The 15,032-nt window shown below is 39.1% G+C and overlaps 1 protein-coding gene across 1 annotated transcript in view; it reads left to right on the top strand.

Moving 5' to 3' along the window:
• LOC135881964 (contactin-4) overlaps positions 1–15,032 on the top strand; it is a 346,117-nt gene that overhangs the window by 273,279 nt on the left and 57,806 nt on the right. Inside the window, exon 11 of the mRNA XM_065408738.1 lies at positions 2,320–2,447. Within this exon, the coding sequence (XP_065264810.1) occupies positions 2,320–2,447 (128 nt within the window). The remainder of the gene's footprint in view (positions 1–2,319; positions 2,448–15,032) is intronic.

Raw genomic sequence — 15,032 nt, 5'->3', positions numbered from 1 at the left:
ATGCACACATGATAAATGGCAAGAAACTCACATTTGTAGATGACATGACAGAAGGTTTGATGATGACGGAAATGGTGGATTATAGTTAAAAATACATTACAGGACTTTTCTGCTGCTTTTGAACACAACTGTCCTTTTCCTTGAACATGTGCAGCTCTGTTCTTTTCCTTACTTTTAATATCTAGTTTTGCTGGCGTACATTCAGCTCCTCCAATGCCAACTCCTCAGCCTTCCTCCAGAAAATGTCTCTGGTACTCCATGCACTGGGGATTATAGTGGATCACAAATTGAACATGAGTCAAAAATGTGATGCAGTCAATAAAAAGGCTAATGTCATTCTGGGGTGTATTAACAGGAGTATCGTATGTAAAACATGAGAGGTAATTGCCCCACTCTACTCAGCACTGGTGAGGCCTCAGCTGGAGTATTATCTAATTTGGGTTGCCACACTTTAAGAAAGATGTGGACAAATTGGAGAGTCCAGAGAAAAGCAACAAAAATGATAAAAGGTTTAGAAAAGTTGACCTGTAAGGAAAGATTTTTTTTTAAAAATGGGTATGTTTTGAAAAAAGAAAATTGAGGAAGGAATTCAAATAAAGAGGATAGTGATCAGTTGTTCTCCATCTCTCTTGAAGATAGGACAAGACATAACTGGCTTAGTTTGCAGCAGGGGAAATTTGGGTTGGATATTAGAAAAAACTTTCTAACTATAAGGATATTTAATCTTCCAAGGGAAAATATGGAATCCCCATCCTTCTTTAAGAACAGGTTAAAGAAATACCTGTCAGGGGTAATCTAGGTTTACTTGTTCTTGCCTCAGCCCAGGGGGCTGGACTAGATGACCTCTTGAGGTCCCTTCCAGCCCTACATTTCCTTGATTCTATGATCATATGTTGTACAAGGAAAAAGTTAATTCAGCTCTGAGAATTCCTCTTAAATTCTATTGGCTCACAATGTGGAGAATATTTCAGAAGTTTCTGAACAAACAGAGAAAGGGAAAAGCAACATGTTGCTAAAGAGACTCAATAGTGTTGGTGTGAGATTTCCCCTGGAAAGGGTTCGGAGAGAGTGAAACTCTCAGGGACCCCCAAACCCAGCATTTGCTGGGTCTTGACAGATTTACCACTCCATGGAAAGCTGGTTATATTTGAATGGATATGATGTCAGCTCCATAACATGAGTGTGGATGCCGGGTGTCGGGAGAGTTAACGGCACAAATAGGCTTCGATGAGGAATACATGAGCATTATCACAGAAGCGTAAGTAAGGCACTGAGTGGGAAAGTGAATCACTTTAATGGAAGCTGGGCTGTGATAACCCCACAGCATGTGAGAAAGTGCCAAGTGTGGGCAGGGTTGCCACACAATCGGTGATTGGGCTTTAGCATGCTGAATTAGATATAAGCCAGACAGCACCCAAGCATGCGTACCTGCCACCCTAATGGTATAGGGATCAACATTCTAAGCACTTTTTGGTGCTCCCATTTATGTACATAGCCTATGATGCAGGGAATTTCAGCAGTAGGAATGGAGATATTCTGTGTCCTTATTGAGAGTTGCAGCAGTGAAAAAGAAAATGATTAGCACAGAAAAAAAGTAAAATGACACTGTAAGATGAACAAACCCTTAAAGCCGGTCCTGGCCTAAATCTAACAGAATGTATAGAAGAGAATGGACCAAGTATCTATTCCCCCCATGCTATATGTTAACATTCAGTTATCCAGCTGCCCCCTGCTGTGCAAGCAAGGTATAACACTGCATGGTGCAGGAATTCTATTGCAAAGGAGAGAAAGTTTACAGGACTTCTCAAACCATGATTGTATAGGCCAGTGCTGTCAGACATGCCATGGAATGACAGTGCAATTAAAACATCCAGGTGCTAGGTGTTCAATAAGCAGAAAATGCACCCTGAATTTGGTAACTTTTGTACTCTTATTTTAGAAGCCACAAAGTGTCTTACAGAAAAATCAAAGAAAGCAAGTCTAATTTTGTAAGAACTCGGTTTTGCAGTATTAAGTAATTGACTCTAGATTTTTAGGTGTAGCATGTGCACCACATGTTGCAAGAGTTGTTCCGGTGAGCACTGACTATCAAAGTGCAGATTCACATAAAACCTACACATGCTGCTAGTGTGTAAATTAAAGTTGCCCTCAGGTAAAGACACAGAAAACTCATGTAAATGATGCATGCAGCATTTATGAATTGGGCCCTCTGTAACTGGCAATGGACTGTGTACTGTTCAAAATGAAAATGATTGATACAAACTCAAAATAATTTTATGCTATCTTAAAAAAACCCTTCATGCCTGATTGTCTTTCCAGAATCAATATTATGGATGATGGAAGCCTCCGAATTGTCAATGTCACTAAGGCAGATGCTGGAAGTTATTCCTGTGTAGCAACAAACCATTTTGGTACAGCTAGCAGCACTGGAAGTTTGGTGGTGAAAGGTAACAACAGCCCTTATTACACATCGCTGATATCTCTTTCTTAATCTCTAATAGAGAAAGAAGAAGCCACACATGTTCCACGCTTTTTAATTTCTCTGAACCTGAGTGGTACTGAATCTCAGCAGCTCCCGGTGAAGTCAATGGGAGCTGTTGCCAAACATTCTGCTGAAAGGCTCTATGGAGTATACAGAGATTGCTGATTCTCAAATATCAAAGCTTACCTAATGCCGTTAAGTATCACTGAGGCCAAAGATATGTTAACAGTAAAATCTGTTTGATGTCTTGAATAATATTTATAGCAAGTTGGTACTATGTTTTGTAATATATATAAGATTAAACTGAATGAAATATAGGAACATAAGAATTGCTGCACTGGATCAGATGAATGGTCCATTAAGTCCACTGTCTTGCCTCTGACAGTCATCAGCACTAGACCCTTCAGAAGAAGTTGCCTCCCTAATGACTAATTATGAACAGTTATGCACTGTGGCCCTGATCCAGCAAAGTTTTTGAACTACATGCTTAACTTAAAATCCATTAAAGTCAGACTATCCATGGAGGAATTTTTTTTACCCTAGGCAGTTAATGGCTAGTTTATGTCCTTTAAAAATGTTTATCTAATCTAATGCATCTGCAGATGTCTAATCCTTTTAAAAGTCCTGGTAAACTCTTAATACATGCAGGTTTACAAAATAATATGCAACTTTTGCCCTTGCAATACAGCTTTTTATTTTCCAAAATATATTCAGTGTGTTATTTAACACTATTTAATAATTCTTGCCACTGGGTGATATTCTTTATACATCCCATGAATCCCAAGTGTATGCCCAGAAATTCTCTCTCAACAAATTTTTTTTAAAAAGTAAACATAAAATGTTTGACCAAGGATTTAAAGTTCAAATCTGTTAAATGCGGTGACAGTGACAAATGTTTTAAAGTTATGCACTGTTATGAGAAGTTGCGTGTCTGATGAATTATTATAGGCAACAGGCATATAGATTATTACACTGATAAACACTCTCCATCTCTCTCTTATTTGTGGAAAATCAGATCAGGAGAGATTGATTTATTATTTTGTAATCAATCACAGAGCTCTAATGCTGTCAGTTTTAATTCTCCCATATATTGGCATTGATGGACAATATTGGTTTAGAGGCTTTCCCTATCAATTATTTCTATAGTATACAGAGACTTCTTAAAAATGCTTTTAATGCAAGTTTAAATGGGTGCTTTTTATAATCCGAGTTTAAGCAATGAATCTCAGGACAGCTGGCCCTGAAAAACAGTGATCCCCCATGACACTGTGTGTGTGTGTGTGTGTGTGTGTGTGTGTGTGTGTGTGTGTGTGTGTGTGTGTGTGTGTGTGTGTGTGTGTGTGTGTGTGTGTGTGTGTGTGTGTGATGAAGCACCAGCACGTTCATGGAGCAAAATCTTCCCTAAAATATTGGGTGTGCACGTGTGTCTGAGGACAGGAACTGTCCCAATGATATTATTAGATCTTCTCCCTCTCTCTAATTTCACATGCTTCTCTTTATATTAGAAACGTTTTTAAGCATATTGGGGCAATCTTCAGCTGGTGTAAATTGACGTGTAAAGTGAAGTCAATGGAGCTTCACGGAATAACACCAGCTGACGATCTGGCCCTTTGTGTTTTGTGCTTGATTACCCCGACTCTCTCCCCTTGGGATCTTCTGCAATACCATCTGAAAATGTAGCAGTCCTTTCCCAGGTAGAACTTCCATTGATGAGGCTGGTACATGTGTAGGAATTGAAGGGTCAGTCCCTACAGTAAGACAGCACTGGGCAAATACACCTGCATAATGCATATTTCTTTTCGTTCGTACATGTACCTTTGTGCAATTTTTATTTTAAAATTAAGGCTATAGGGGGACTATATTACGTCTTAGAAATAAATTGGACTTAACATAGTCACTTCCAGTTTGTGCAGTTTGTACAGCATGTGCCTCAGCAGATATTAGTGTCTTTGAACAGGAAGTCCCTAAGGTTAGCAGTAGGTCTGTGTTTAAGATGACTCTGGTTGCCAGAGTCATCTTAAACATTAATCCCTGTTATCCTCAAGCAGAGGCATAACAAATAAGTGTGAGTGAAATTCTGGAAGTTCCTGAGAACAGGACAGCAGGAAAAGTCTTGCCCGAGGTTCTGAGCACCTCCTGTAAGGGGCAGAAGGCTTTGTGCCCCACCACTGAAGTCAGCGGGAGCTTTGGACTTCAGCAGGCACAGGAGATCGCCCTGAGTGACCGCTGCTCCTATTGATTTTAGTAGAAGCTGAGGGTGCTCAGCCCCTTGTAGATTTGGATCTCAATAGTCTCTCCTTAGGGAAAAGTCTAATTGTGAATCCTTTGTAAATTAAGGTACTAATTTAAATACATTATTATTGCATGGAAAACATAAACAGCAGAATATAACAACCGACCTTGTTGACACAGAAGGATACAGTTCTTAAGCCCGCTATGTTAGTAGAAGAAAGCAGATAGGCTAGCAATGTGACTGGGTGGTGCAATGGCCCTTCCATGGACTATGATGAAGTTGCACTCACTTATGTCAGTGGTGAAATTGACTCTGGGCTCAGATCTTGAAGATGGAAGCACCAAATGAGTGTGAATCCCAATGTGCGAACCCTCATTTGTGGACATCTCAAAACCACCATACAACTAACCCTGCTTGTCAATCTCAGGTCAGAAGAGCGCCAGGGGTAGACTTGAGACATTTGTCAGGCATTAGGTGCAATGGTGGCTATATGTGAGAAGAACGCTTACCCAAAGCATAGCCAGGTCAAGTGGGACACAGAATTTTCTTGGGGGCCAGTCCAAGACTATGGAATGAACTCTCCCAGGAAAAAAGGACCATCATAAACCTCACTGCTTCTGCTCCAAGTGCAAGGTTCCTTTCTTTGACTTTGCCTTCTTTAACAAAAAAAAAGTTGCCCCTTTTCAACCAAGCACCTGTTCAGGGCCCTAAAGATGTTTCAGTTGGAAGTAGAAATTGATGGAAATCTGATATTTTCTTTGATGCAGTTTTGGTTATTTATAAGGAAGGTACAAAGTCCTGTGTCTCTGAATGCAGAAGGAACCAAGAACAAAAGGAGCAGTTTCTTGGTTTACAGTGCCACACTAGATCTTAGCTTTGTCCATGGTCACACTGTGCTTACACGCTCCTTCTTGGCTTTCTTGCCTCTTCTGTCTCTGTTCTTGTCTGGTCTCAGTTTATGTGTGATACCTTTTCCCCCTCCTCTCCCACCAAACATCCCCACCCAAAACAATACTCGGCCAAAAGCTCCTGGGTGGGTTCACACACGTCTTTTGTCTGACACAGGGGCTTATGCTAATAGTTATGTTAATTGAAGGGTGGTTTCACACCTATCCGTCTCAGTGGGGTTTTAATTCGACCCATAACAATAAACAGCAACGTGTATATTTATCAAAAACAACCAAAACCCCTAGCAAACAAGACACTCCACTGTACGTGCTTCACCCCCTGGGGAGCAGATGAGAGAACAATCCATGACAGATGTCAGTCACGTTGCTCAATACTAGAAGGTGCCCAGCTACTATGGTAATGAGAGTGTTATTAGAACCTATATACATAGGGGCTGGAACTAGCGCTGCTGGGAGCGCTACCACACTCCCTGGCTTGAACTGGTTTTCATGATATACAGGGTTCCCAGTTTGGTTCAATGGCTCTCAGTAGCACCACTATACAAATTGTTTCAGCACTCCTGCCTCTACAGATATAGAAGCACACTTTCCTCACCTTTGTGTGAATTGCAACATACTGTTTTAAATAATAATAATTAAGAGCTCCGTGTCTGAGGACAAATTTGATTCTAGTCAGCCCTAAGGAGGGGTTACAATGGAGGCAGAATTTGCCCCTAAGGTATGTCTACACTGCAGCTGCGCACATACCTCTCAGCATGGGTAGACAGACACGAGCTAGCATGCTAAAACTAGCAGTGTGGCGGCAGCGGCATGTGCTGTCGTTTGGACTAGCTACCCAAGTTCAAACCCGCCCAACCCACTGGGTACATACTTGGTGGATAGCCCAAGCCACCTGCAATGGGCCATACTGCTATTGTTAGCATGAGCTAGCAGAGCTAGCACAAGTCTGTCTGCCTGCACTGGGAAGCATGCGCCCAGCTGGTGTCCAGGCAAACCCTTAGGGACTGATTCTGATCTCACTTGATGTAAATCAAATCTAACTCTATTGAAGTGAAGAGGATTACACAGATGTAAAACCAGCATAAGTAAGATGAGACCCATACCCTGGGTCTTTAGTTTTAAATATAATTGATACAGGGTCTGATTTTCAGAAATGCTAAGACCCACATCTCCAATTGAAGTCAGATGCACCTCCACAAATCAGGCCCTGACTGTACATTCATAAAAGGTTAATATTTAAAAATATTACTTTGTTTAGCTGATGCTGTTGAAAATTAGTAATTTTGTAATTTAAGAATTATCTAATTCTTCCTTATTATTATTATTAGAGGCAGCCTGTTTGCTATTTAATGCAAAAGTATATATTGCATCTGGTCATTCTTTATTGATCACATGGTTTAAGTATCACTTCACATTGTGTTAAGGTTATAAGAGATTAGCAAGTATTATTTTTTCATCTTCAATGCTCAGTAGGAACTTGATCCCATTAACATTAATAGGACCTACACATATGTGTGAAGCGGAGAATATACCCTGAGGTCTGAGACATGGATATTAACAGTGAACACAATTTTAGAATCTAGTCCACAAAAAGTATAAAAGCACATAAAACTGTTCTGAACTCTAAATGACTGAGTAAAGTATTGTATTTTTACATTGAAATATCTGAGTTTCTATGCCTTAAGTAACACATGTAATAGTTGGGGTGAAATATTTCTGAATGCCATATTTTAATTCAATTTTGTGGTCTACAAAAGGACTAATTTATCAGCTGATGTGTTCTCTGACCTTAAGATATGTTTTTATTCTTTTTGATCTCATCATATGTCATTGATTAAAAAACGGTGAAGGTCATACATCAGAAGACATCTTTTCTAACCTTTCTGTGTTCTTCCATTAACAATAAGCATTTCTCTTTTTTAAATCCTATTGCCCTCTTTCCCCCTCCCTTACCAATTTGAAGAGGGATGCCAATAGTGTCACATATAGGGTGAGCAAGGACGGAGGATTTGGAGGGGGAGGAGAGGAAGGATAATATCTGTTACACCAGATCCAGGGAGGCTTAAAATAATCTCTGGCAAACAACCAGAGAGATGAATAAATATTCGTATTATGCATGAGTAGATGTCTTAAAAATATAACTTTCTGACAGGTGCCCATAGGGCTGTTTATTAACATGCCATTGTCAGAAATTCTGAACTTCAGTGGTTTTCCAAACCAATCAGAATACATTTTTGGTTTGTTCTGTTAGTTCTAAGTGAAAACTGTCCTGGCCTTTGAGACCCAAATTCTTGCAAACCTTGCATGTATGGTTTGACCTTTACATTAAAAAGCAGGGATTGCATCTGTATGGATAGGGAACAATTCAGCAGATATTATTAGGAGATGTGTAGAACACAGGATGTGTTTACATGCAGCATATACATATTAATTTTCAGTCATTTTTCCATTTTTGCTGTACCTGAGGCTAAATGTTCCAATTCTTCCATGACATAAAAAGACTTAGTACTGGAGTGTTTACATGACAAATAGAGTAAACAGTGTTAGGCATATACTGTCAAATGCTGGCTTATTTGTACTTTAATGTAGTCACATAAGTGGCTTTTTATAGTGGCACCTCTGAGCTGCTGGAGGACAAATTCAGATTTTAATAGCAAAGCTGAATACATTAACTGTAGATAGACTCTGGGAAAGGGAACTTCTTCAGGCTAGGTCTACACTACCTGCCTGAATCGGCGGGTAGAAATCGATCTCTTGGGGATCGACTTATCGCGTCTCGTCAGGACGCGACAATCGATCCCCGAATCGACGCGCTTACTCCACCAGCGGAGGTGGGAGTAAGCGCCGTCGACTGGGAGCCGCGGCAGTCGATTTTGCCGCCGTCCTCACAACAGGGTAAGTCGGATCTGATACGTCGAATTCAGCTACGCTATTCGCGTAGCTGAATTTGCGTATCTTAAATCGACCCCCCCTGTAGTGTAGATGTAGCCCCAGTTACTGCAGTAGCAACTTATTTCCAACCAGGTAGCTCCTCTGCGCACCACAACTCCTGTCTTCTGCCTCTTTCAACTCCACATTCTGGTTCCCCTGAGCCTTGCATTGTCAATGGCTAAGGGAGGACCAGCTTCCTTCATCTTCCCTGATGTGTTATTTTGTGTGCACAAGTCGGATACCATTTGCTTGTAGATCGGCTTAATTACCAACAGATCCCTTCTCACTCGGATAGCAATGACTAATACACAAATGAAGTTTCTCTGGCACGCAGGGGTTCAGGAGGGAGCCGTGTAAACAAGCTAATAATGACATTAACGCAAATGATCTTGCTACTGCTCCCTTCCCAAAATAAGATAATCCTTCCGATACAGCTTGGTGCCTGTGAGTTACACTAAATACTTACGTGAGTTTGTGGCAAAATTACTTTGACGTACATGATCCTCTTAATATGCTTTAGTCCTGTAGCTTTGGAGAAATGGAATGATCATATCAGTTCTTAACACTCAAACTATGTAAACATGCGAAAAGGTCCATCATATTATGGAAAGCAGTGTCATGTTCTTTATCTTAAATGGAATTCATTGACTTGTTTTAGTATGGCCATGGTGGTGCATTAATTTCAAACAGTTTGGTGCAAACTTTGCCAGCTACAGTAATTAACTACAAGAACATGATGTAACTCTGCTCCTTTATATGGTTGTTTCATGTTCTTTATTGGAATGATTTAAACTGGATTGGTTTGATCCCATTTCCATCAAACAATGTTCCAACTAGTTTACCTCCAGTACACACAGCAATCTTTTTTCCTAGGTTCAGACATATCACTAAGGTTGCTTAAAAGAAGGAGCCTCTTCTGTATTGCATTGCAGTTGTGTTTTCAGACCCTTGCAACTCCTTCATAGGTCTCATCACTCTTGCATTGTAATTCTTCTCATTGTGGGATGATGCTTAGAGTGTCAGATTTCATGTTGTCAACTGGATCTGCAGATAACCTCAGTTTAATAACTGCAAGATTTAAACATGAAGCAATGGGCTCAAGTGGGGGAGGTCTAGGTTGGATATTAGGAAAAACTATTTCACTAGGAGGGTGGTGAAGCACTGGAATGGTTACCTAGGGAGGTGGTGGAATCTCCATCCTTAGCAGTTTTTAAGGCTTGGCTTGACAAAGCCCTGGCTGGGATGATTTATTTGGGGTTGGTCCTGCTTTGAGCAGGGGGTTGGAGTAGATGACCTCCTGAGATCTCTTCCAACCCTAATCTTCTATGATTCTATGACTCCAGGTCCATAACTGAAGATGCTTGAGTGTTCATAACAAAAATCTCAGTCCTCAGTGTGTCTGCATTTCTGCTTATATTTGTGCCTTATACTTTGTCATTCAGTTCCATAGCCATAGAAACTCTTACTTGTACAATGCAATGGAACCAGAAGGCTGAATTTGCTGAATACAGCATGTGCTTTGGTATAACGTTTCTTTGGGCTCTCCAGTGTCAAGTTTAAATCTAACATTATGAGATCAGCAAATGTTTGGCCTTTGCATGACTGATCTATTTCTCAAACATTAATGCTGACTATATCAGTACAAATGTGTTGTGTTCAGCAACTTTGTCCTTTATCATGTATTGGTCAAAAATCTACGTGGCTTGGTTTGAGTCATATCTACATGCCTCTCCCAAGTTTTATTGACAATTTACAGTGACCACCATTTTCTGGGTATATTATTTCATTTGCAGGTCTTTAACTACAACATTTCTGTGCCTTATGGATATACAAAATGCAGATTTTCTGCAAGTGTTTGGGCTGTCTTTTTGTAGCCCCTTTTTTTTTTCATCACTGACTGCACATGCATTTTATCACCATGCATTTCACCAGCTATTGATCAAGAAGATATTCCCTAGGAGAGAATTTGCATCCAATACTTTACTACCTCTAACCATTTCATCACTGTCTGCATAGTATTAGCCACAATGTCTGACTTAAGAATTCTAAATCACTGGTCAAATGTCTCTTTGCATTATTCCCCATAGAATTTTTGTCTAAAAAAGTCTGAATTTGCTCCAGACATAAGGTATATTTCATATTTACCAGAATAAGATTTTAGAACCTTGGCATCCTCTTCACAGATACTCTGTGAGTTATGACCCAGTCTTTCACCATATCAATATAATAAATTGCTGCTTTTTTTCTTCTCTCTGAGATTTGTTTTGAGGTGGTGGTGCTTTGTGACATGCAGTTGCTTTACATTTCTTTCCCAGCTGACTGATGTACATCATCCAATTTTAAACTCCTAAAAAGTTCGTCCTGGCACCAGCCAGGAAGTCTGCTTTGAACTGTGAAAGTTAGTATGATCAGGCTGTCATTTCCAGGAGCCCTGATAGTTCTCTCTGACTCTGCCATTGAGAAGAGAGCAAGTTTCAATGGCAACTTAATGTTGAACTAGAGGGTGATATACCTGTCATGCTGCCTGGTATGGGTCACCCCTGAGAATGCCACATTCAGGGCAGACACCACAAAAAAGGTAGTTATTCCAACATTAGAGTTCACCAAGAGGGTAAAAAAACTGAACTCTTGTCTCACCACACTGGTTAACAAGAAGCTAAAACCACAGTCCCCTTAGGCATCCTAGTCCCTAGCTTACCACCCAGACAACTGGACTTCTGCGATTATTAAAAGCAGAAATCACATATAAAGTTCTTCCAATCCAAAAAGGTCAGACACGCACCCCAGGTCAAAATATACTTGAGATCTTACCCCAAAAATCACACACAGCCAATCCTTTAGGAACTAAAAACTTTAATAATATAAAAGAAAAGGAAAGATTGTTATTAAGAGGGTAAATGAATCATGTACATTACAGTTGATTTCAGTTTGTAGATCAGGATAATACCAGTGATGTTAAATCTGGTAGTTTGCAAATAAATGTCTTTAGATCATACAAAAGATTAGAGCCCAAATGATAGCTTAGCTGTAGTCTGTTAGAGTCCTTGCATGAATTATCCAGGGCAATCCAAGAAGTTACTTGGACATCTCTGTCCAATGGCTTAAACTTTCCCTGTTTAAAGTTCAACAGACTAGAGATGGCAGGATCTTGCCCAAGGTCCAGTATTTATAGCTCTCCGGCAGGCTGACAAGCCTCCTTACAGAAATTGTCACAGCAAGTTGGATCTTCATTGTTAAACTTCTTTGAAGTTAACCTTCTGCTTCCCATGCATAAACAAACAAACCAGATACTGTACATTGATTTACATAAGGTAATTGCTGGCCATTCATTATAACAGGGATGGATAATTGACGACCATCAGTTATTATCATTAGTCTCATGCATTATATACGCATCTTTGGTTTTAAGGCTGGTTGAGTACAGTCACATACATCATCTAAAGAGACTTGAAAAGGATTTAGCATCTACAAGCTGATTTGGTGACATTGGTAAACTTCTAACAGGATATAGGTAAACACGGACAAATACATTTAGCAATTACTCTTGATTCTTATCACTACACATGAACAAGTTAGTGATTGCTAGTCTAATTAACATTTCTTTGATACCCACACACAAGTGAATTGTCCTGATTACAACCCTATAAGGGGCATACTGGTTTGCCAGTGTCGCAATACCCAGTAAGAAAAAGGCATAGCTTCCGTAGACCAGCAATCAAAGAGAGGCAATTTGGGCTGCCTATGGCTTGGTTTTTGATAATTATATTTGATGGCACACTATGTATTGTCAACTAGTATCAGAGCCAAAACTATTCAGTTACCCATCATCAAGAACTTTAAAAAGGTCAAAAGAGGGGGGGGGAGACAATTTTAAAATATTTTATTAAGTAATGGAGGACCATTTTTATGGGGACTCATCGTATATATGTAAGATGTGAGCATTCCATAAAAAATAATACTAGTTTAAAGAAATAATTTTGGGTAAAGAAATCCCAATTTTGGCTTAATAATGTTTTTTTTTTTTTAAACCCACTATTGATCTCATGCTTCAACAAATCCAGATTTTTTTAGGTAAAATTCGATGGGGAAAAATACAGGGGATATAGAGACATTTGACCTCTGATTTATTCATGGTTTGGTTTTGTGTTTTTCTTGTTTAGTTTTGGAGTAGAAAAATAAAATTGATTCCAACTTTGGTTTTCAGTAGAGAGACTATCTCTGTGCATTTCTTTACCACTTTCTAAAGAAAACTGTGATAATTTTCACATAGTCTGTTGAAACTAACCAATATGTGTAAGTATTGAAAAATGTTTCCTGTCTTCTGACTCATAAACAGTTAGAAATCAGTAATGAAAACTAAATTTTAGCAATTAACAAAAGCAATAACGTTTGGCTATAAAATTGCAACTGAGTACATTCTTCCTAATTGGACTGTTTCCAATGACACCAATTATTTTCTAGGATACAATTAAGTGTCTTCTAGTAGGATTAAATATGATCCAACGCATACACTGTATGAAAAAAAAGTTTTTAAATGAGAAAGTTATTCATTTCAGTGATCCTTTGTCACCTCCCCAAACTGTTGTAGCCATACTCCCTGGGGCTGTCGTGCTGGTAGTGGATCTTCTAAGCCAGTGGTTTTCAACCATTTTTCATTTGCGGACCCCTAAAAATTTTTGAATGGAGGTGTGGACCCCTTTGGAAATCTTAGACATAATCTGCGGATCCCCAGGTATCCATGGATAACAGATTGAAAACCACTGTTCTGTGGTAATGACAACCTTTCATGGACCCTCAGATGTAGTCTGCCTCCCTCCAGGGGTCTGCGGACCACCGGTTGAAAATCACTGTTCTAAGCTAAGCCTGGTCAGTAGTTGGATAGAAGTGAAAGATGTGTTGTTGATGTCCAGTAGGTGTCATTTTGCAAGAGCAGTATTACAATTTCAAGCAGAATTCCAGTGTGTTGCCTTACTGCATTTCCCCCATAGTTTTAATTGGGGTGAGCTATTATTCATTTCTTCTCCTAAATACAGTAGTTGAATAGTCTCATTGTAGACCACTTTGGGATCTTCATTGTGAGACACAAGTCATTTCCATTCCAAATCATATATGTAGGGTCAAATATTCAGAAATCATCTTCAGAAATCAAAATTTGTGGGGGTATGAATTTTATGCATGCAAAACTTGCATTTAATAATATTTAGAACTTAGACATCTCCTTTCACCTGTGGATCTGAAAAAGTACTTTGGAAACATTGACTATGGTTCAGAGAACACCCTTTTGAGGTAAAATAAATTGAATTATTTCAGTATCTCCATTTTTCAGATAAGTAAATTAAAGCACAGAGATTGCAAATTGTCCAAGGTCACACAGCAGATCCCAGGATCCATGCTATAACATTTGAACCATATTCCCTTCCCCCCTCAAATTTTGCAGACACTTTTAAGGAGGACTGCTGAAAATGTAACCCACAGAGTATAAAATGTGTGCGTGCCATGGAATGTGTGATTTTTACCATCCTCATAGTTCTTGTTAGAATGTCTTTTCCTTTTGGTTTTCTTAATGCCAACATGACAAGCAGTACAGCCATGGACCATTAGCACTGTGTTGTAGTAGAGAAAGGTCAGTAACTTTCCATAACATTTGATAAAGATTATAGCAAGCATAATGGCTTACTGAACATGTCCCTCTTTTAAAGCCCCATCCAACTACTACTGAGTTTTTCCATTGACTTCTCTGGGAGCTGCTTCAGTCCCATAATTGGTTAACTATTATAATTGGTTAACAACTGTATATTGTTATACTACATTCCTTTAATTTATGATCATTGCTGGACAGAAAGTGCTTTGAGAAAAAATGCTTGTTTCTTGCCCTTTTTACATTTAAATTGAACTCTGATACCTAAAGGATTTAACAAGTGAATAGAACACACTCAGGCAGCTGAATTAAAGTGTAAAGTATCACTTAGGAAAGGCTGCTCAAATGAAATAGATTACTTTTTTTTCTTGTAAACACTTACTGATCATAACAAATAAAACTTGTAAACATAATATGACTGTTTAGCCTCATTAAACTTGTAGCAGACACTTAATTTTTTCAGGCAATTCAAATGGTCTTCTGTAGTACTGATTTAGTTTAATTGAACATATTACCATGAGCAGATAATAAGAAATATATTGAAGATATCCATCTGGCTTGCATTGTAAACCTTGTGCATTTCATTCTCCATGGCTGTCACAGGCCTTACTAATTGCTTCATTTTGGCTGTTTTACAATCAGTATGATTTAGCCATTAATGTGATAAAAGTCTTACTGGAGAAAAGTGAGATATTAAAAAACATAGATCTCTGACCTACCTTACTTGCCAGTTTTGGACTTATCTCTAGCATTATTAAAGTTATATTTTTAACAGCAGAAATAAAAATATATTGACTCCTTCTGAGCTTCTTTTTTCAGTTCAGTTTCTTATTTTGCCTT

This window comes from Emys orbicularis, chromosome 7 (assembly GCF_028017835.1).
Source record: "Emys orbicularis isolate rEmyOrb1 chromosome 7, rEmyOrb1.hap1, whole genome shotgun sequence".
NCBI lineage: Eukaryota > Metazoa > Chordata > Testudines > Emydidae > Emys > Emys orbicularis.
Note: the sequence above shows the minus strand (reverse complement) of the source record. Positions and strands in the feature narration are given on the sequence as shown.